The sequence below is a fragment of the Pogonomyrmex barbatus genome, unplaced genomic scaffold, assembly GCF_055798465.1.
Source record: "Pogonomyrmex barbatus isolate J1 unplaced genomic scaffold, ASM5579846v1 scaffold20, whole genome shotgun sequence".
In the NCBI taxonomy this organism is placed as follows: Eukaryota; Metazoa; Arthropoda; class Insecta; order Hymenoptera; family Formicidae; genus Pogonomyrmex; species Pogonomyrmex barbatus.
This window is the reverse complement of record NW_028297117.1, coordinates 1,330,885-1,351,985: the sequence shown is the minus strand read 5'-3', so window position 1 is coordinate 1,351,985 and position 21,101 is coordinate 1,330,885. Positions and strand designations below refer to the sequence as shown.

At 33.5% G+C, this 21,101-nt stretch overlaps 1 protein-coding gene across 8 annotated transcripts in view; it reads left to right on the top strand.

Annotated features, from left to right (window-relative positions):
- KaiR1D (Kainate-type ionotropic glutamate receptor subunit 1D) overlaps positions 1–21,101 on the top strand; it is a 219,091-nt gene that overhangs the window by 151,579 nt on the left and 46,411 nt on the right. For all 8 annotated transcript variants that reach the window (XM_089077884.1, XM_089077879.1, XM_089077880.1 and 5 more), the window contains one exon: positions 5,670–5,827. In XM_089077884.1, coding sequence (XP_088934010.1) covers positions 5,670–5,827 — 158 coding nt within the window. The remainder of the gene's footprint in view (positions 1–5,669; positions 5,828–21,101) is intronic.

Genomic DNA, 21,101 nt, shown 5'->3' with positions numbered 1-21,101 from the left:
TCAAAAAATGACAGAAATAATTGTACAATAATTTTATTAAAGCCGTTATAAGTTGTCTATCGTTGTAAAATACGGATTGCTTTTATAAACAAGAAAATAAATCAAGGATATATCGACAAATATACATACAATGATTATTAAATTATAATATATAAATAAGAGAATAATGATAATCATTTAATTAAATAATAAGGTATATATTAATAATAATTTAATAATATATTGTTATTTTTAATTTATGATCATGCACTTGATTTATCACAATTACACATTATGTTTCATTACAATTACATTGCACTATTTAAGTGTAATAAAAATATAATTAAAAAATATTTTTAATAAACGTGAATTAAATAATAAGAAGATATTTTTCTTGATTTATTAAACAAATGAATCAATTTGATTGTTATATTTCTAGTTCTTCTGATTTCTTATAAACTAGAAGATAAATACATTTTATTTCAGTTTCGTACTAATTTCTTTAGAATATATCGTTTAAGATACATCTTGCATTTATTTGTGTGATTTATTTGTAATAATAGCAAAAATGTTAATATTTCTTTTAAAATATTAACATTTTTGAAAAAGAATAATGAATATAATTGTTAAACCAAACGCTTATACTGAAACATAAGTGCTTTCCTTATAGCAGGAAACAAGAAATCAGTTATTAAAATTATTAAACAATATATTTATTAATTATTAAACAATATATTTATATATATATATATATATATATATATATATATATACATCAATTTTCCTCGAAAATTTTTAAATAAAATATTACATACCTGTATCAGTTATTATAATATAATAAAAAAATGAATAATAATATAATACAAATGCTACATTTCACGAAGAGAGAATCTGCAAATATTAATCTCAATGAATGGATAATATGGTCATATGATAAAAATGGCAAAATATATCTTCAAAAGATCCAGCTATTTTTTACCAGAAACCGGAGAACCGATCGTAGCCATCGATTATCGTCGGAAGTTGGCGAAATTATCGGTCATGTAAGCCTCACCGGAAAACGTTCAAATATTTTACAAGCATTGCAGGCAATTTACGTCGTGCACTACACCGAATGTAATTTAAACATCGATCCTGTCGTGATACATTACCATGCACGAAATACACAACGGGTGAACAAGATTTTGGCAATGGTGCGTTATTCATAGGTTGGGTTTGGTTCGGCACGTGCGAACACACGACAGACACGCCGGGCATAGTTGTCGCGATCGGAACCACGAAGTCTCGCGATTATGGGAGATGCATGGGTATACAGCATGCATGGGTATACGACCAGAACTCCGCGTGAACAGCAACCGATTTATTCCCTTTCCTGGGAATTGGGCGGAGATTAGGGAGGATTACAGAAATTGGAACGTTGCATAAATTGCACATCAGTCCTGTTAAACCGATAATGATTTTACATGATTACATGAAGAGAATAGTTTAAAAGCGCTCTTTTGTCCAGCCAGCGGTTGCCGTCTCAAGTTCGTAACAAAACTATGGATAATTTGAAGTAAAATAACGTATAAAATCACATGGAAAACTCAGTTCTTTATGAAGCTGTTATTCTACTTCCAGTATTCATAAACAAAGAATTTTTCAATTACATTGTTTTGTATCTACACACGCCATAAATTTCTAACTAATTAAATTTTAATAAAATAATTATACTTTATTCTCATTGTGCTTTTTCGAAATTTTGATTGTATGTATATCGTACAAAGATTTCAATTTAAATTTTACTAAAATGTATGATAAAAGAATAGAATAGCCAACGTAGTTACTAAGTAAATTTGCGTTTGTAACGGGGCGATGTGAAGGTATTAGCATTTCAGAAGGTCAATCTAGACTACATTTGTCATTCTATATCGCATTACAACACCGAGTTTGAACAAACGCTCTTTACTCAACCTAATTTAATTTGTGCCTGGATATTATTATATTTTTGCGCATTTTGAAAGAAAGATTGTCTCTCTCTGAAATATATAAAATATTAAAATTAACACATTAATCCCGGAAATACACGTAACCTATTTTTCCATTTTTATCATATCTGTACAAATAGTCAACAAAAAATTTATTTTATTATTTTCTGCAAAGTTTGGGAAGCAGTGTATTCTCATATTGTTGACCTGTTAAATAGTTAAGAGTGTAAGAGCTTGCTAAATTCAGTAAATTTTTAGTTCGACAAAAACTTACAGTATATAATCACCGTATTATTAATGAACGCGACCTGGCAGTTCGCCAGCAACCGTTGTCCGTTCCTTATGACAATACGAGCTTGTTAGCATCGCAAATGGACAAGTAACGGGGTCGATAACCGTACCGTCCTCTCTGTAACGGGTAAAAAAATGATCAAAAGTGATATACGATTATATCGCTGAAAAATTTGCATGTAATTTTTTTTATAGATTCATACCGTGTAAAATAACGAGCGACAGTACGAATAAAATCACGGAGCGATCTGATATTCTAAAGTTACTACCCGCAAAATCGCAATCTCGCATGTGCATAGCACTTGTAATAAATTTCATGGACGAGTTGATTTTGGGAAGTGGAATAAGATAAGTTTGGAATATCTTACTCTCTAAAGTAAGTACGTCGCACTAATTTCCATTCGCATCCTACTTAACTGTGCTCCTAAGTTACAACACTTCAAAAGTAATCAGCTCATATTAATGTTATACATTTAGAAATTTCGATTTTAATAATACGCAAGCATGAGCATCATATGAAAATATAAGAAAACCAACAACTGTGGCTAATTATTATGTAGAAAATATACAATCTAGAAAATATAAAATCGAAAAATTAAGCAAACTTAGCGTTGTTATTATTCTATACAAAATGTTTTAAATTATATGATTAAGAAATTTTTATTGTATGGTAACAAATATTTATACAAGAAAGGAATATATTGTTACCATAGAAATAACTATTAAATAATAAGTGATGTCAGTCATATCTTGCACATAGAAATTTGCTTTTTTTGTTACCTATTTTAATACATATAGAGACACACACACACTTTTTTAATGAGAAAGATAAAAATTTAAATTGTTCATTAAAATTCAAAGTTTATATTCTATACATTTCCATTTTTTAATAAAAAAAGCTTAAAAAAGTCATCATATTTTGATAGTTAGTAAAATAAAAATCACAAAACTTATTCACCAAAATTTATAAAACAATTTTATCTACATCTGTAAGGAATAAAATTAATCTATCGCAATAATCTAAAGTACACATCATATATTACAATCCTAATGATTTGGAATTATTTCAGACAAATTCTGATTCGAATTCATATGACAACATGTTTGTTTCTTTTGTCAAAAAAGTACGACGAAGAAAATCTCAAAACAGCTGACAATATAAATTCTTGAAATTCTTGAAATGGATTTGCGGAAAGAAGGTAAAAAAGAAAAGAAACAGTAGTGTACGGAACCACAGCAAAAATTCTTCGTTGGAAAATATACATTCCTTCTTTCATAGTGAATTTGGATTATTGGAAAAAACGTGGTTGCGAAGTGAATTCTTGCGAAAGCAATCTTCAGCTCTTTTTTGATTCGGGCATTGGAGACTGTCGCAACTGTGTGATACTTGTTTTCTCAGTTAAAAGCCTGGATTGTAAAAGAGAGTCACTACGTGGCAAAACTAGTTTCTTACAAGCTCACAAGAGATGCTCCAACGCATCATAATACAATCTGCTATAAGAAGTATATATCAAAGAAGGTTTGTTTTAAAATGGAATATTTATACTTTGTTGCAAATTTTACGGTACCGTCAAAAACTATGCACAATAAACAATATAGCAAAAGTTTTCTGTTAAAAAGATATCGAAATTTTCGAAAATTGTTTATTAAATTTATATTTATGAAGGCTCTAACTTAATTTCTCTAGATAATTTTCATAAAATTTATAATTATCTTTAATAAGATAATACCAATTAATGTATTATTAATTAATTAATGTATGAATTAATGTATGAATTTAATTCGAAAATAATGGAAAAGTTTATAAAATTAGTAATAAAACGTAAAAGAGGAAGAGACCATTACTATAGTAATTTGTTACGAGAAAGCACCATGTTCAACGAACAACTTATTCTGATATAACGAGTTTTCTACAGCAAAAAAGCGATAGAAAATGTAACGATAGCGGCGTTGATCACGAATAACTATGGTATTCTACGATGTTCCATACTCGCAATAATGGTGCTTATGGAGTTCGGCTCGGTTGCGATTTATGGACAACGCTGACAATATTTCATCGGCAGCATATTGTCAGAACTCAAATATTGTCAGAATTCAAAATTCGAGCGGAATTTGAAACGCGAAACATGAATGTTCACTCCGACACGTGAATTCTTCTTGCGATGCGTCGTTGTATTTCATTCCAATATGCAATTTATTACTAACAGTGGATCGCAGTGCACGGTTTCCACATTCACAAATCTACATACTTTTTTTACACTGCCGCTCGCAAATGGACATACATCGTCATTTTTCATGAATGCATCTAATAAATGTTGATAGTTACTGCATATAAAAATTCATATAATAAGATATAATAAGATATAATTCATGATATAATTCATGATATAATAAGAGTTTTAGTTAATCTTATAATGTAAAAAGAACAAAATGCGCACATTAAGCTTTTCAAACTTAAAAATAATATTTGTGTGTTGTGTGTGTGTGTGTGTGTGTGTGTGTGTGTGTGCGCGCGCGCGCGCGCGCGCGCGCGTGTGTGTATGTGTGTGTTGTGATAGCTATTTCTAATTATCAATTTATTAATTTCTGTTATAAAATTTTGTTCTAAATTTTAAATTCTTTTCTCACTATAACAGTAAATATTAAATATTTTATTTACTAAGATGAGATAATATGGAACATATTATCTCATGCTCTTCTGAAAATTTATATATATCCGTTGATGATAATCGTACAATAACCAACTTGATAATTAATTTAATAATATGTATTATTTTTGGTATAGTCTTCTCATTTATATGTCTGTAAAACCAAACACTCATAGACAGCGTTCATTATCATTCAATAAATAAAGAAACTTAAATTAAAAGTTTATATATTTGAAATTGTACGAGATAGAAACAACAAGAGAATTATTGCAAATATTTCAGTTGTTCAACGTTATTAACGTTCGGCTTACATATTTTAATTTCTTCATATTTTCATCATTCAATAAATAAAGAAACTTAAATTAAAAGTTTATATATTTGAAATTGTACGAGATAGAAACAACAAGAGAATTATTGCAAATATTTCAGTTGTTCAACGTTATTAACGTTCGGCTTACATATTTTAATTTCTTCATATTTTCATTTCATTACGCAATATCATACTAACAATTACATTACGTATGCTCCTATAGTATAACTTCAAATATTACGTTTTACACAAATATAATATCCATTATATTAAATTGTATTATTACTCTTTAATGAGAAATGTTAATTCATCGCACTTGTTGCCCTCATACCTTCATGTGATAGCGTATTATCACGATCGACGTAGACAGCCCGAGAGTTAAATTACATCGTACGAAAGACGTAAAAGCATTACGGCAGCTGTTAACCCGACTGTAATAATAACACAGCTTGTGATTGATTACCCGTGTTCCAGGCGTACGTCGATCTGGTGAAGGCCTGGGGCTGGAAGAGTTTCACCATTATCTACGAGAACAACGAGGGGCTCGTGCGATTGCAGGAACTTCTGAAAGCGCACGGACCCAGCGAATTTCCCATTACTGTTAGACAGCTGAGCGAGGGATCGGAGTATCGGTGAGTCTGTTCCATCCACTTTTTATTCTTTCGCGGCTACATCTTCCTTTCCAAGTGAAATGTTAATCCCTCCCAGTATCACGTCGGGTATTCCGACAACATTTCTCGCTCGTTACACGACGATTTTCAGATTTATATTTTACCTCTATATATTTATATATTTATATTTTACTTCTATCTGTGTATAATCTGTGATGTCCGCAAAGAAACTTAGTCACAAACTTAGTTTGCGCAAGTTCATTATGTTTGTTTTTAATTTTTTTCGTTTCATTGTATTTTCAAGAGACATTTATAAATTTATATTAAGAATTGGTAGGAATAATATTGTAAATGAAAATATTCTGTTAAGCTAACTGTCATCTCGCTACTAGAATTTATTTTTTGTCAGAAATTAGGTCAGAATGTACGGTTCAGAAAATACTTAAATTTTGTAAATCGCAAAAAATCTTCTTCTGGGATCTTCCCGGTTCATCAAAATTTATGTATCAAAAATGGCTAAATTTAAAAAAATTAAAGTTTAGCCATTCTCCCTAAAAGCAAATCGACTACATTAATGACGTATACCAATTTATGTTTTCTTTCTTCTCCAGCCACGATAATTGTACAACCAAATATGAATGATATCCCTCAATTTACTTTTCTGAGCATGAATCAAGCGTAACAAGATTTCAGCATAACAAGATTTCTTCGTTATATCGTTATAAGAAGATATTTAATATTATAATAAGAAGAAAAGAAGCATCAAAAAAACTCCTAACTCTTTGTAGGCTTATTCTATAGATCCAGCAGAAAGAAGTTTCAATGAAAGCACGGGCTTTTTTAGAGGAATTTTTTTAGAGCTACTTTATATTTGATTGTTCTCGAAAACTTAGCCTTCGATCTATCCCGCAAATGGCCGCGATCAATCGCCCACGTTCTCCGATAATAGCGCGTAGATCTCTGCCGGATTCGATCCGGTGTCGAGACAATCTAAGAGCGGCTCCTCGCGATCGATATTATCGTCGCATTAACGACGAGTCCAAACATCAGTCGTACATGTAGCACGTGGTGCATCGTATGACTGCGCGCCGAGAATGGCCCATTAAGATTGAAACGTCATGTCGGCGTGTAACGCTTACTGCTACGACGATGATCTTAGGCAGAACAGACGTGGACGTGTTGAGATCGATCGTGAGGCTGCGCCGTCGGTAGGAAACTGTGTCAACTGCAGGGGACAGCACGCAGCCAATGGGTGAATCTTCTCTCTCGCGCCCCATTTTGCCGCTGATAACCCGTTTGCTTCGCTCATCCTTCCAACGATGAGGGCGCCGGAAACTTTCCCAAGAAGCGTCTTACGATTACTCGGTGCTCCATACTTAAGCTTCTAATTAAAATTCTGTTAAAGTACAATCGCAATAAAAGTAGTAAGATTTTGTTATCTATTTGCATTTGTAAAGCTTAATTGGCGAAAATCTACAGATTTCAAACTACTTATGACTGAAAAACTATTCCAAGATTCAATATTTTCGTCAAAATAAAATAAAATTCAGCATAATTAAGTAATTCATAAATAAAAAAAAAATTTTTAAGAATTTCCATTCTCTACTTTTTATATATATTATATTATATTTGTACAGAACAATAATAAAAGTTAAATGATTGTTTAAACAGTTTAGAAACATTTGGTTGCTATTTCTCGTTCATGAATCAGGATATTCGTTCATATAGAGTATTCTGTGTATTTTCATCTATAATCTGAATCCTTGAAAGAGTTAAGGAAACATATCTATGCTTGTCCCCTGCATCGTGCCATATTATTCGTCCTGTGGCAAAAGTTTCTCGTAAATTACATTATTCATAAAAGTGATCCGCGACGGTGACTTATTGCTGCCGCCCTACGGCTAGAAGGGTAAAACGATAGGGATTTTGAATAAATTCGGTTAGATTTGCCTCTGGATGTGCAACGTATCCTATCTTAAAATTCATCGCTTGCGCTACATTCTCCTTGTTCCAGCAAAGCGACCAATTTACAAAACTTCTGCTGGATCGTGCCGCGATGCAATGTGTCGCGCAAGCGGTGCGTATATTTTCGTTCCGATAAAATAAAACAGTGATTCACCAGAATTTCATGTCACCGTTAAAGAAGGAGGCATAATTTTTTGACAACTTTATTTTAAGTGTTTACCATTAATTTTAAAGTTTAACCGATTTATCAGACTATTGGCCTACAAATTAATACCGTCGTATGACAACTAACTTCACATGGAAAAGTTAAATGTTTCTGTTAGTGTAATATCGTGAACTATAAGTATCAAAAGAATTTCTGCCAAAAACAATAATTTATTTTAATAATGTAATAAGCGTTACGTCAACGGTAGTACACTGTTGACGTGTCTGGAAAAGTCGATATCGTGTCCTCTCAAGATGTTGAAAGATTAACTTCGATGCGTCTTGACACCGTGCAGTTATTCCCCGAAGTGAACGAAGGAAATGAACGATGCTCGCGGAGCATAACGCGGCCACGAGGCGGAAATGAAGTCGTATCTTATCTCGGTCTCATTCCCTACAACCACTCACCGAGATTCGCAAAGTGAATAATTCTCCGACCATTTATTTCGGCGTTCCGTTTTAGCGCGAGCGTTCGCGATATGGACGAAAGGAGAGCGAATGAAGCCCGCATAGAAACAGGGATCACCGACGACGGAATAAAACCATACCGTATTTTTCGAGACGAGTAGACGCGAAGAAAAGAGGTAACGGCGCCAAAGCCCAAGACTGAACTTTCTTCGAGCGAATCCGTAAAAATAGATTAAAATTGTACTTGTAAAGATCCGTGTAAATGAAAGGGAGTTTAGTAACAGAAGATCTCGATATAGCAGTACAGTGCACTTTGATAAGATGAAATACTTAACTTGTAACTCTCAGTGAACTCAAGTATGAATACTCAGCAGGTCCGAATACACGAATACTGGATAATTCTCAAGACAATATGGAGATAAGAACACGGGACTCGTACGTACGCAGTCACAATGATTTCTGTTAGAACTCGCATGAGCGAGAGAGATTATCTTTGAAACTGTGACTTTCGAAGCGAGCGGACACCTGAAAGTGCTTAGCTCTCGTGAAGGAGATTCTGTAACAGAAACGGCTCACGAATGGATTGACAAGATCGCGTTTTATCGCGTGGAGAACACTTCGATGGCTAAGAGAAAAGGCAACTGACTCGGAAAATCGCGAAGAGAAGATATACGCGAGTTTTACTGGCGATACAGCCTCGCGGTTAAACAGCTTATCCGCGCAAACAGTTGATCCTGCATTGCGCAGCTGACAATGATATAAAACTTTATCTCCGGCGAGCGTAGTCGAGCGCGAGATAACACTTTCAAAATCGTTTTCAACACGTTCGGAGTAATATTGCGCTTTGATTGTCACGAATGGCACTTTTCCATGCAACAAGTGCATCGTCGAAAGCATGGAGTGAACTAAAAATAATTTGGACAACCAGGTCCACTCTTGTCGTAATTGGCAAAATAAATAATAAACCAACATAAATAATAATGTAATGTATTTCGTTCTATTTAATGATCTCAGGCGCAAAACATTTGTCGCAAATTGATATCGATTAAATAAAACCATACGATATTGAAATTTAAATAATATACAAAATATACAAAAATAAAATATAAATTCGCAAAATGAGAGGAACTATTTCTTTAACATTACATACACATTTTAGAGTTCTATATTACGAAAGCTCAAACGGACTAATCTACGTAGTTAAAGCTAAAATTAACTGAAACCACACTTCGTGGTCGAGTAACTTTCGAACTATTTACATATCGAATCGTTTAAGAATTGGTATCCGCGTGTGGTACTCGTGTTTCCGCACATATGAACATCGCGTTTACGCTTAGCGGCGTTTGATCTTCCGCAGATTCCGGGAGATTCCGCGAGAATACGTCGAGCGGTAACTCAAACGATTTGTCTATATATCGAAGTCCGGAAGCCGGTTCTGAGGTTTCGTACCAGGCGAACTGCGAAAGGCTGGCAAACGTCGCCGCTAAGTCACTCGCCTAATGGAGAGAAATGGGGAAAATGGAAGAAAACCGTGCTCGCGCGCGCGCGCGCGCGCGCGCGAGAGAGAGTTGGTACGGCATAAGTAATTGAAATGTTTCGTAGCCGGCCGTGTGGAAATGCTCGGTTTCGGAGTATACGTACGTTCGGATCCCGCCTGCAGTTATACGACCAGCATGATGATAAGAGGAGCTTCCCCCTTGAGAAGACTTCAAACGCATCAGCCAATCCGCCGTGACCACGAACTTCGAGGTAGTTCCCCGTTCACAGCCGCATGGCTGGTCCGGCAGATCTTACGTCACGTTTTCCGCCGTCGACTCCACCGTCCGATTGATCAAAGGAACATCGTCGAATGAGCGCGCAGAATACTACTCTTCTTTCCTTTCATCGTGGCTGCCTCCTCAATTAAAATAATCCGCGGATAATACTACGTGGAAGTTTTTCTTTGATCTACTGCAGCTGCTTCGGATAAAAAAATAAGAAATTCTTACTTATCCACAATTAACTATACGGATATATTATTTATTGTACAAATATGATACGCGATGTACCTCTTCAGATTCTAAAACGCATATATGTACATATACAAAACAAGAATGATCGAACTATAGAATTTTTATCTACATAAACGTATTTAATAAGAAAAAAAAAACTGTACCTTCTTGATATCCGTCAATTTAAAAACTCAAGTTATAATAAAATCAATATTAAGTAAAACATCATAAAATTTCTCAATAAAAGTAGTAATATGTAGACAAGTAAAAGATATGTATATTATTCACGTTCGTACGCGAAGTTATTTCAAGAAGCATGACATTCGTCCTGAAATAGCTAGCCAAAATTTCGCACGAATTTTTTGAAACAGACATCGTGTGTCGGCTATGAATTTGCTTAAAACTCCGTACTATGTAGTCTAATATTGTGTTTTATGATTCTCGTTGCTTTTTTTCCATGGTAATTTCTCCCCATGGTACTAAAATGCCATTGAGAAAAAGGAAGTATTCGCACGTGCACGTGTATGTGTGCATATCAATGTGCACGACATGAAGATCTTCCCGGGGGTGTAAGCAACAAGGGGATTTCAGATTTCTACCACTTTGCAAACTTTCACGATAAATGTTTGATCAGCAATAAAATCGAGTCGAGAGATACGCAATAAGTAAGCGATGCAAAATTAAGAACCATACTTTAAGAGCAATAAAATTTATGATAAGAATATTTAGTCGTTTCGAAATAAGGCATTAATAAAATCAAATAGATGTGAAAAAAATAAAAACATCTGTAAATATGATAAAAATATATACCTAAAAAGATATGCAATATTGATTATTAATTTTTAATGTTTAATGTTCTTAAACAGAATTTTCTATAAAAGCGTTACATAATGAATTTAATATATTTAATTATAAATTATTAATAAATATATTTTTGTAAGTTTTTAATTTTCATGTATTTTTGGCTTAGATGGTTCGAATATATCTTCTCTAGATTTATTTCTATCAAATAATATTTAATAATAAAATTTGGACATTTTTCATTAGAATTTTATTAATGTATTTTGCTATTTATTTTTTATGTACTTTTCAATAATATTTAAATATATATATATATATATATATATATATATATATATATATTATTAGATTTTGTATAGTATTTATTGAATATATCTAGATCTCAATTCTAAATTCAACTTCGTAAATTTTATAACATAAACATAAATCTAAGTATTTATAATTTTACAATGTTTAAAATTTTTAGAATTTATATAGTGAAAATCATCTGAGAGTATATGACATTGAAAATTTCAAAATCTGTGATTATCTGTTTCACCACTTTCTCGCATTTTTCCTTTATATAGTTCGGCAACTGTCGATAAAGGAATTACATATGGAAGAGATTAAATCCTTGAAATTTTATTTTATATAACGTGAAAATCTTTCCATCTATAAGAATTATATATTTATATATTATTGATATTAAATACGATAAAATATTTATTATTTTTTAATAATAATTTCAAATATATAATAGGATTTCTGTTTAAAGAGGTTACAAAGTCAGTATCTGTTAAACATTCATTCTGAAATAATAATAATTAAATTTCCAGAGACATCCATGTCTCTGGGATAATATGTATATAGTTTAACATGACACAGTTTTTGCGTTTTTCAATTAAATATTTTCATATCGAGCATTCTAGTATAAAAATGCTACTTATAATAAAATTCGCTTTTGTTCGAATTTGTCGAATAAGAAAATATTAAAATAGAATTTATTTATATATATAGATTATATAGATTGATTTATGTTTAAATCATACTTTAAATGGATGCAATTTTAATTTATGTAGCAATAAAACTAGTTGTATTGTTTGTACTGTTTTTTAATAAAATTATTTAAGATTTAATTTATTATAAAATTTATCACACATTTATTTATATGTGTCAAGAGGTACTAATAATTAAAATATATTGTTACTTTAAATACACAGTGAAAATAAATGGTGAAACATGCAAAAAATGACATTTACACATGAAAAATACGCATTCATATTTAGAGACAAATTAAACGTTTTACTTGAACGAAAAACAAGCGTTATACGTTTCAATGATAATTTATCCGAGAAATTAAACCCGTCAACGACAGTCGCATTTAATAAAGAGATAAAACGGCGGTATCGCGTTTGCGCCGTATTTCAAACGTAATCTTTGTTGCGGTTGGTATACTGAGATCGAGGAATCAAGTGACGATGGAGATGCACCATGAATAATCTCCCGGGAATATGGCCCTTCCAGCGCATCCGGTTGCATCTGCATCACGCGATGTACAGCAGGAGCATGGGCGGGCCCGCTGGGGTTAAGCGAGTTTCCTCTCGAGGGAAACAAATGAGTATGTTAATTCAAGCGTAAAAGTGGGCATGGTTAAACCTTCGCGTTCGTTGGTTGTTGTACCGAACATTGCATCCGGTTTTCCTCACCCGCACTGTGTTTCACTACGATACAATCGATTCTCTCGTATTTAACAATAAGTTCTGAATGTACTGATAAACTCTAAACTCACGACTGAAGGTTTCTATTCAACAACGAGATAAATTTACAGTCTATAAAATCTTATAAATATGAAATCGTGTTTAAAATTGATAAATTGTAATTTCCGTTCGCGTTTTTCTTCTTGCACCGAATCCATCGATTTCAGATTTAACGATAATGTCAAAGTGAGATCGGAGATTTAAAAGTAAAATATTCTTCTGATAATTTAAAACAAAAGTAAAGTCAATTTTAAAAATTGCCTTTTGTTTTACAAATATTGACGCATCCCTCGTAATTGTAAGTCTCTCTATCTACCGCAATAGCTTTCTCATGTTCTGCAGATATTCTTCTTGATATTATAAGAGATGATGGACTCTTTACGCTTGCTTTGGAATTTATACGCATTTCCCAACAACGAAAACAAAAGCTGTGATTATAAAACGACACGGCAAACAAGCTGCTGCCGGGGATTTCTGGTGGATGCAAGCAGCTCGACGACAGTCGAGAACTTCTCCCCTTTGCGTGGCGCCGGTTCTGGCGAGCAATTTCGTCGCGAGCAACCGTTTGTTAAACCCGGAACTTCCCGCGTGTGCGCGAACGCGCCCGTTGCACCCTGGGGAGAGATTTAGCCGCAATCTCGAGGCGATAAGCCACGGTTCCTTCTCTTCCTCTCCTTCTCCTGTGCACGGCGTGCCGAGGTATAAATATATGACGGAATGATGCACGATCTTCCGCTATGTCGCCGAGTTGCGTTACGATGACGACTTGTTCGCTGTCGTCACTTCCCAATTGTCTACCTCTGCTTCTGATCTCTCAAGAGTGAAATATCTTGCAACTTCGATGATTCGATTAATCTTAACATCTTAACATTTGCCGTAAGACTTCAATATAGATCTGTGAATCTAAAAGAATACTTTGTCCCTCATACTTGTAAAGAAAATGATCTCTCTCTCTCTCTCTCTCTCTCTCTCTCTCTCTCTCTCTCTCTCGCTTAAATATAGATACAAATTCGAGATTCGAAACTCGTGTTAAAATTCAATTTCGTCGAACTGTAGTGGCGTAGAAACGATCGACTGAGCGAAGCAGAGACGACTAGGTAAATAAGGTGTGAACGATGAGTTATCACCGTGCAAACTTTCTCACCTCATCCGTTACCTTCGTCGAATGGATTCTTCTGGCTGGGGGTTGGCGGTTCTGCCTTGCTTTCGCTAGCATCGCGTGCTTTGCACACTTCTCCCGCCACTTGCTACCCTACTCTTGCCCAGTACGCGAAGTCGGGATGAGAAATGGTTTTGGGGGTTAGTGGTTGCGTGCAAGTTACATCTCACGGACGATCCCGTCGTGCAGTCGAGTACAGTTCACTAACACGGAATAACTGCTGGCGCACGAGTTATCCTTCTCGTCTCTGACAGGCTACTCAAAGTCATGAAACGCTCGTTAGAATGAAATTAATTTTATTTACCATTACCCTTCTCGATTGCCGCTGGCTTCTCTGATGAAGTTATATAAACGATTATTTATTACCTATATACCAAAAGATTAAATGTATATAAGCATTTTTTATTTGTTTTTTCTTTGTTTATATAATATTGTAATTACTAATTATTTCTACTTGAATAAATTAACGAAAAAAATGAATAATTACATAATTTTCTCTGAGATTCCTTTAATTATTATATACGTTTGAGAAATATTGATGCAATAATAAAATAGAAATATAAAGATAAGATAATATATTTACATAATTTTTTATAAAATTATAAAAATATAATATTTCCAATATTTAAAAAATTAAAAAGATTCAAAATTTACAAAAAACGAGAAAAGAAGATAAGTGATACTTTTTTATTTTTCAAATTCAATTTTATCACATATCGCATTCAAATCACATATAGTATTAAGATTTAATTTCTTCTACTGCCATTTTTAAATAGACTTTTTTGATGAGCGAATGTAATAAATAATTTTGTATAAAAATTAGCTAAAATATTAACGCTGAAATGCTAAGAAAATTTGATATAGCGATTGATTCTTATAAAGATAATTTGTTTCGTAACTTCGATGCATTGTATCGAATTAACAATTTTTTTGACGAATGTATACGTCTGTGTATTGAATTCTTGATATGAAGTGTTACAGGAGCTCGAACAATTCTATGAAAAATTGATTTCCCGATGCAGCTGCCGTCGACAGATAGAGATTGGTCGCTGTCGTTTCTTCCTTGATATAGTTCGCGCGTGGAAGCGTCTTAATTTATATGGGACTTTTACCGCATTCCATGGTGCTCCCCTCTCGCCAAGAGAACGAGTCTCCAAGATTCGGCGGATAGTATCGATCAGGGAGCAATTTCTTTTTAATGAGGCTGCGCGATAGCTTCTTGAAGCAGAACTCCGATTTAGTGAAGATCGTACGAGAAAGCCGATTCTCAGGCCGCATCTCTCTCCATATAGACAGCAATCTCAAGCGTCGGCCATAATCTCGATCCTCATCTTCGGTTTTCTCCTGGTGGCGGTCCAAGAAAGGGAATGATAGAATTTTTCATCAGCCGTAGCCGTTACGCCAGCTTTCGTCGATTAATTAGAAAACTTCCACCCTAGATCCACTCAATTTCTTTCAGTCCCGTCCGAACTTTAAATTACTCTCGACTCGTCGGCAGATTTACAAGTCAAGATGACAAGTCTGTAGACTGATGAAATTTTTTTCGAAGAAGCGTGGCATAATATATGGATCTCTTTGTGTGAAACAAAATGTATGTAAATTATCTTTTGTTAAATATATATAATATGTATGCATAATTATGAAGATGTAAAATGTTAAAAAAAATTTTTTTTTTGTAAAATTTTTTGAAACTTTTTTCGAAAGAATAATTTCACGATATTTTCTTATAAAAAAGAAGGAACTACACGAATTATATTTTTAATTTAATCTGTCACAGAGAAAAGATAAAGAAAAGATAAAAAAAAACTCGACTATTTTCTTTCTTAAACTACATTCTGTGAATTACAATTATGTGCCATGTTGTCAAAGTTTATTTTCGTTCGAGTTACAAACGAATATTTTATTTCAACAAAACGCCAAGTTTAAGGTAAGGTAGCAAATGTTGGACTATTTGTTGACACCAATAAGTTCATGAACAGCAAACGCGACTAAGAAACGTACGAGTTTACTTCCGAAGCTTCAACTATTAGCAAGAGAAAGTTTTCTACATAAATTACAAACTCGAATTACATAATTGCTAACAGTTCGTGCTAGACGAATGGATCGACTCACGATGAAGGAAGACGTCAAGTCGCAGTGCAACATGCAACAAAGTTGATGTTCTTCCTTCCTTATTATCTAGGTCACAGCAGAAAAGTTACGCAACAGAGAGAGAGAGAGAGAGAGAGAGAGAGAGAGAGAGAGGGAGGGAGGGAGGGGGATGCAATTTTTCATCACCTACATACAGTGATCCCAACACAAAAATACTGTTTATGTAGATTATGTAGATATATATATATATATATATATATATATATATATATATATATATACGAATAATATACATTGTGTCATAAGTAATATATATATATATATATATATATATACAAATAATATAAAAGTATGTAGGCATATGTTTTTCTTAGATATAATTAAATAGACGTATGTAGAACCAAGATACCTACAATATCGCTTTTCATCCTGATATTACTAGCTGCATTCCATGCATACTAATTCCATGCATACAATTCAAACATCTCGACTAATCCTCATGTATCTTATAATTGCAATCCTATTATATAGTAAAGCAGCTTTTATTTGTGCGTTAGAAATTTTGAGTACACACGAAGGAGAATAAACGTATACTTTAACTATTTCTACTTTAGTATATTAACTTTAATAATATTCATTTTTACATTCATATATTAACTTTAATATTCATTTTTACATTTATATATTAACTTTAATAACATTCATTTTCATGTAACATTTAAAATTTTATTAAAAATATTTATTCTGATTGATTAAAATATATTCAACCTAAACATCTAATTATACAATATATAAATTAAGAAGAAAATTAAAGAATGTAATTAAAAAAACATAATTATAAATACTTTTATTTGTAGTAAACTTAATGATGAACTTTATTATATTTTTAATGTTAATTATAAACTCTATTCAAAATATAGACTAAATCGTGCATGATTTTCACACATAGTAATTTAAAAAACTTTTAACGTACTTCACCATTTCGCTTCTTTCACGTCTATTAAAACTTAAATGCCAGTGTAAAATTTTATTCGTATTCAGATGTACCTAATTGCCAATATGAATTCGTAAAAAACAACGTATTATCGACAACTCGGACGTGGCTTTAATTCAAATGTACTGGTTATCGAAGTGCTGCAGCAGCTTTGCGACTTATCGGGAAAAAAGTTTCGCGACATCATACATAAAGTATTAGCATACATAACGCTATTACTGACCTTCTCGAGTTTTTAGCGCTCGTACCTTTTTCCTGTCGTGACATATAGCAGATATTACCGTCGTCCATCAACTGCTCGGTTCTTTCAAAAGCGGCATATTATCGTACGCACAAAAGCCGCTTTATTCAGCCATCGCTGCCTATCGAAACGTTGCAGTTCCACAATTTATAGCTGAAACTTTCGTATCTGTATCGTGTTCAACAACAATCCTTTCGCACGATGACAACCGTATAAAAATGCACTGTCATGTTTCGCTTGTATATCAATAATCATCAAAATTCAAACACCTGATTTTTCATAAATTTGACATTTTTATTTTATGTAGTATCAGCACGAACACTTTGATCGATCCGTGCATTCCGCGTAATTAAGTAAATTTATATTTGGATAATTCTAAATAAAAATTTGGATAATATCTAAAATTTATCTTTTCTTTAAAAAAGGAAACTGGATAACCGCACAAAGAAACTACGTTCAAATTCATGATCAAAGGCTCAGCAACTTAACGAACGATTACTCAAGTGTTACTCGATCAATTGTTATTGTTATAGCGATTGTTAGCATTAAAAAGTAGCGCACTGTGGTGTATTATTAGCAATTATTGTAATGGCTATTATTATAATGAGGAGTTCTATTGAATTATCAAGAGAGTTCATTTCCCAAATGATTTGAGCTTATTACCATATTATTCGTGCTCTATCCATGATCTTGAAATATTACAACATCCATCACGTAACAGCATTCTCGTCTATTCCCGAAGGACGATGATGCATCGTGTCTCTTATACAATTTCTTAAGTGGTTGCGCGCAGTCATATTTTCCTAGCGGTCGAGACAAGAACGTCTTCCGTTTCACTGATGTATGATCTAAATCTGATGGTCCTGCTGGCACAAAGCGCGATCTTCAATCCGCGGGGGATTAACTGGAAGAGGAAATGAGAGAGATCAAACGTCATAGGAACGTCTTTATGTCACGTTAACAACCTCGAATATTAAATGAGGTTGCCGAGATACTTAAAAAAAATCGATCCCCGATAGCTACTTTGCTGAGGGAAGTTATGGGCTATTGATACTTTGAATTCATTAAGAGTCTTATAAGAATAATCGATGTTTACGATGGATACAAATTAATGAAATTATTATTAATTAGTTTCGTTAAAAACTGTTAATTATTTCATGCAGTTGGAAAAATCGGTAATCTAAAACAATACAAACAATTTTTTATCGTTTTGATAACATCTATTTTATTCCATGTATGTATATACTTTTAATCGAAGAAAGGATAAAGTATAATTAAATTAATACTTTATTTCCTTATTTACAATATTATTTACAATGTTTATATAAAAAAAACAAAGTGTTAATTTAATTAACATTAAAATTGATTAATATATAAGAAACATATAAAGAATATAATAACCATTATAAGCTACAATTATTTCAATGTGAAATGTATGTATAAAAGGTAATATTATGTTTTATAAACATACTTATTTTAATTTCGGACGAACGCCCAGTGTCTTTAGCGCACCTCGAAGATGAGATGAGCGCTTTTCGTGCAAAAGTTTAACCCGTACCACCCCGATCGAGCTAACGCGAGTTTGAGCACGAAACTCGCGCACTGAAACTCCGTCGTTGTGCGGCCAAGTAACTCGTGGGAATTTGCAAACTAACTGATGGAAACCTCATTTCGCGGAGACCAGTCTTCAGGGTAATGCTTGTAGCGTCGCGTCTCCTGCGGAGAACTGACGGAGCCGAATGGATATCAGATACGTAAAAGTGGACTTAAACGACATCGCTCTTTTTCTCTTCCCTGCTCCTGGCACGGCGGGATAAGAAAACTGAAAGTTTCCGACGATAAAATTTGCAGAAAGGAGAAAAGCGACTTTTTGCTCGTCGCGGAAAAAAGAAGAGACATAGAAAATATACAAATTTAAATATACAAATATACAAATTTCTTATAAAACACACTTATGACTAGAAAATCGAGATGTTACAAAGCATGCGAAATTATGTGTACAAACAACTTATTTCATTAAAAGCTTGAAGCTTAATTATTTAAAGTTTATAACAGACATTCATAGTTTGCAATAATTAATATAATATATATTAGAATTGTATTTTCAAATATAATAGCAAAATTGAAGTTTCCATCGAGATAAATCTTTCTATATATTTTATATTGTATTTTGTAATGTCACTATAAAAATTGAAAGAACCATCAAAACCGTCCATGATAGTAATAGAAAAATCTTTTCCAAAAGATGAAAAAAGTCTTTCACATTTCTCACGTAAGTGATATCGATTAAAGGTCTATAAAGATTTGTGACTGCTTCAAAAGTGCTTACACCGTATAAGGCAATGGATTTAGCCGTTAAAATTTCAGACTTTCTGGCACAGTTGTTAAAGCGCGATCGTTAAAGATCAGTTTTTCAGTTTCCGCCATTTCCTCGTTACCGAAAGGATCGTCTGCTTTACGATACTTCACATTATTAACAAGGCAAGAACCTTGCTTGCAAAATGTAGCTTTCAGCTGCCACGATCGAAGCTAGGAGACTAAATAATTCGTAAGCACAAAGCGCTTTTTGGGGCGCGACGACGGGCTGCGGTGGATTGTTCTTGCGGAGATTACGAAGATCGCACAAGTCTGGCGCAAAACAATAGGAAAATTTACAATACCCCTTCGTCGAACTTCGGCAGCCGAGATATCTTTCGTAGTGTCTCTCAACGTGTTCGGAATACGAAGGAACGCAATAAAAGTCGCTTAACAAGTCTGTATCGTTTGCGCTCGTAGCCTTGACGCGTTACACGAATTGCATTTCCATGGAACTTGTAAGCACATAAACGAGCTGCTCCAGAGGAATTTTAGAGTTGGCGGATATTAGGATCGCGTTGCAAAAATAAGGTATGTCAACATAAAATGATGAATCGGAGAAGAATTTCGAGAATCAACAAAATATGACTTCATATTTTTTACAATCGGAAAAAAATATGAATCCATACTTTTGAAAAATTTTGCTTATTTGCTATTTTTTCTCCGGACATGGAAATTCGATGACAGCATGTATGTCAGATCAGACAATGATCGAGACAATTTCTTTCTGTGTGTAACTGATCATAAACTGCATGACACTTGTTTCTCCGTCAAAGGAGCCATGGTTTCCACGCATTTGTTTGTAAAATTGGAAGTTTATTGCGCAATTCCCCGTGCAACGGTGCAGCGATATTTTCGACGAAATACTCGGTAGACTGCAATGCATTATCCCGCCACTCGGTATGTTTGGTACTCACGTCCCGTCGGGGCTTCTTCGTTTATTTCTATCCAGTCAGTTGCACGGCATGTGTCGCGCATGAAAGATATCAGCAGGATGCCAACACCGTGAAACAGATGTCAAGATCGGCGAGTATCCGTAGCAGTTGATCCTTAATTTTTGCAATCAGTCATAAGATACAATTACATAATACGTCGTACTTATTTTGCTATAATTTTAGCAGTCAAAATTCTAGACGGATATGAAAAAGATATGACCTTAATATACTCGTAATAATTTCTTATAACGCTATTAAGCATTGTTTGATAATGTTGTACATGGCGAAATAATCTCTCGCGTAAAATGTATTAAAAAAGAATACAAAAATATTGTATGCATTTACCTTGATATGATTTATCGAACGTCTATTTTACAGAGATGGCGGTAATTACAAGCCCATGTAATAAGAGAAT